Consider the following 2,421-nt stretch of genomic DNA (forward strand, 5'->3'; position numbering starts at 1 on the left):
GAGACCAAGAAAAGAAAATCTGTCACTGTTTCCTCTCTTTCTCCCATCTATTTGCCATAGATGTCATAAGCTTAGGTTTTTAAATGTTGAGTGTTATGCCAGCTTTTTCAGTCTCCTCTTTCACCCTCATCAAGAGACTCTTTAGTTCCTCTTCGCTTTCCTCCATTGGATTGTTATCATGGCATTTTATTATTTATTCCTATCAAAGTTGTTAAGAACATCCATAAGTATGTGAAGAGCTAAACAGAAAGAAATGTTGATAAAATTGAGATGAATATTCAGCAGACAGGGAATTAAAAATTGGTTTCTGATATGAAACAAAGTTAAAAGTGATTCAAAATAAATATGAGGAAAATAAGATTTTCGATGATTTTGAGTTTTGAAAGATTTTTAAGTCTATCTATACTGAGGTATTATTATATATTTTTATATGAATTTCATATGAATATGTAGTTTGGTACATTACTATTTATATAAGTAAATATCCTCCATTAAAAGTCGTTCTTCAAACTCATTCATAAAGTAAACAAAATTCAACAACTTTTACATTTAATGTACGCCTTTCATTTTATGGCATTGTTAACCCTAGGGTGAATACAACAAGTAACCTTGAACTTTCTTTTTCTATGTATAAAGATATGCAAGTAGTACAAAGATGGATCCACAGCATAATTGTGTTGTCAAAATTTCATGGTGGGGGTAATTAGGAAAAAAATTCTCAGAAGACTCTGTAAATAGGGGAAGAGGAGGCAATAATGAAAACAACGTTTGCGAAACGCTGTCCTAACCCATTTGAAGAGTGCAAATTGAAAAGCAAAAACAAAAGTAGAAAGCAAGAGGGAACTTTGAGAAAATGGAAACCATTGGCTCCTATTTAAGACACAGGCCTGAAGGAAGGTCTTCAGGGAACCTAGAGAGCAGGCTCACAGAGTCACCCACCTCCCAGGCCAGCAGCATCCGCAAGGTCCCCGATGGCCCCAGCCTGGTCCTCACTCCTGGCCCTGCTCCTGCTCAGCTGCAACTCCATCTGCTCTCTGGGCTGCCACCTGCCTCACACCCACAGCCTGGCCAACAGGAGGGTCCTGACGCTCCTGCGACAACTGAGGAGGGTCTCCCCTTCCTCCTGCCTGCAGGACAGGAATAACTTCGCCTTCCCCCAGGAGGCGCTGGGTGGCAGCCAGCTGCAGAGGGCTCAAGCCATCTCTGTGCTCCATGAGGTGACCCAGCACACCTTCCAGCTCTTCAGCACTCAGGGCTCGGCCGCTGCGTGGGACCAGAGCCTCCTGGACAAGCTCCACACTGCACTGGACCAGCAGCTCACTGACCTGCAAGCCTGTCTGAGGCAGGAGCAGGGGCTGCAAGGGGCTCCCCTGCTCAAGGGGGACTCCAGCCTGGCTCTGAGGAAATACTTCCACAGAGTCACTCTCTATCTGCAAGAGAAGGGACACAGCCCTTGTGCCTGGGAGGTTGTCAGAGCAGAAGTCATGAGAGCCTTCTCTTCCTCAACAAACTTGCAGGAGAGATTCAGGAGGAAGGACTGACAGACACCTGGTTCAACACGGAAATGATCCTCACAGACCAACAAGACCACATGCCTCCTGCGCGGCCACGGGGAGGACTCTCATTTCTGCTGTCATCCTGCCCTGAATCGATTCAATTTGTCAAATAATTTCAGGTATATTAAGCGACATCATGTTCTACTCTACAGGCACTAGCCCATTGCAGATACTCAAGATGATCCATCTACTTATTTATCTACTTGGACATTTATTTATCTAATTTAATATTTATATATATAAAGAATTAATTTATTTTGTTCATATAATTATGTATGTATACTTAAGGGAAAAATATATTTTGTATTTAGTCAATTTATGAGTTTTCTTCATTCATTAAACCTTACTATAAAAACTTCCTTTGTTTTTCTTTAAAAAAGAAACATCAAGACTGAATACACAACTTGATTAATGAATGCATTTTACAGTTCCTTCACACATCTTTATGATTTGCACATTACAAGTAAAAATATACTTTCTCTAGCCAGGTGGTGTGTTGTTCTCAGGACCTAGATGTGAAATTAATTAATCCAATCATTTTTGTAACTTTGATTATTTTAATGGAAAGTAACCTAAAAACAATAATGAGTTAATTTATAATAAAATGTTAACTATTTTTAAAATAGTATAATTAGTAGTAGAAATGACTATCAGTTAGCTTGAATGATACAATGAAAGGGAAAAAAATGGAATTCCCCCAGTAGAAGGTGAATCAAGCTTTGGGAGCATGTGAAAATAAAAGTCAACTACTTATAGTAGACATTTCAGTGCAAATGTTCACTGGATATTGGCGATGGCAATTTACAAGCAATTCCGTAAAGTGTAAGGCGTAACAGAAGAACTGATCAAATCGGACGAGATATAG

At 39.8% G+C, this 2,421-nt stretch overlaps 1 protein-coding gene across 1 annotated transcript; it reads left to right on the forward strand.

Annotated features, from left to right (window-relative positions):
* Positions 1–971: 971 nt before the first annotated feature.
* Positions 972–1,541, forward strand: LOC136148493 (interferon alpha-1-like). Its single transcript, XM_065908069.1, has one exon. The coding sequence runs from the start codon at positions 972–974 to the stop codon at positions 1,539–1,541; it is 570 nt and encodes a 189-aa protein (XP_065764141.1).
* The last annotated feature ends 880 nt before the right edge of the window (positions 1,542–2,421 follow it).

The sequence above is a fragment of the Muntiacus reevesi genome, chromosome 17, assembly GCF_963930625.1.
Source record: "Muntiacus reevesi chromosome 17, mMunRee1.1, whole genome shotgun sequence".
Lineage (NCBI taxonomy): Eukaryota > Metazoa > Chordata > Mammalia > Artiodactyla > Cervidae > Muntiacus > Muntiacus reevesi.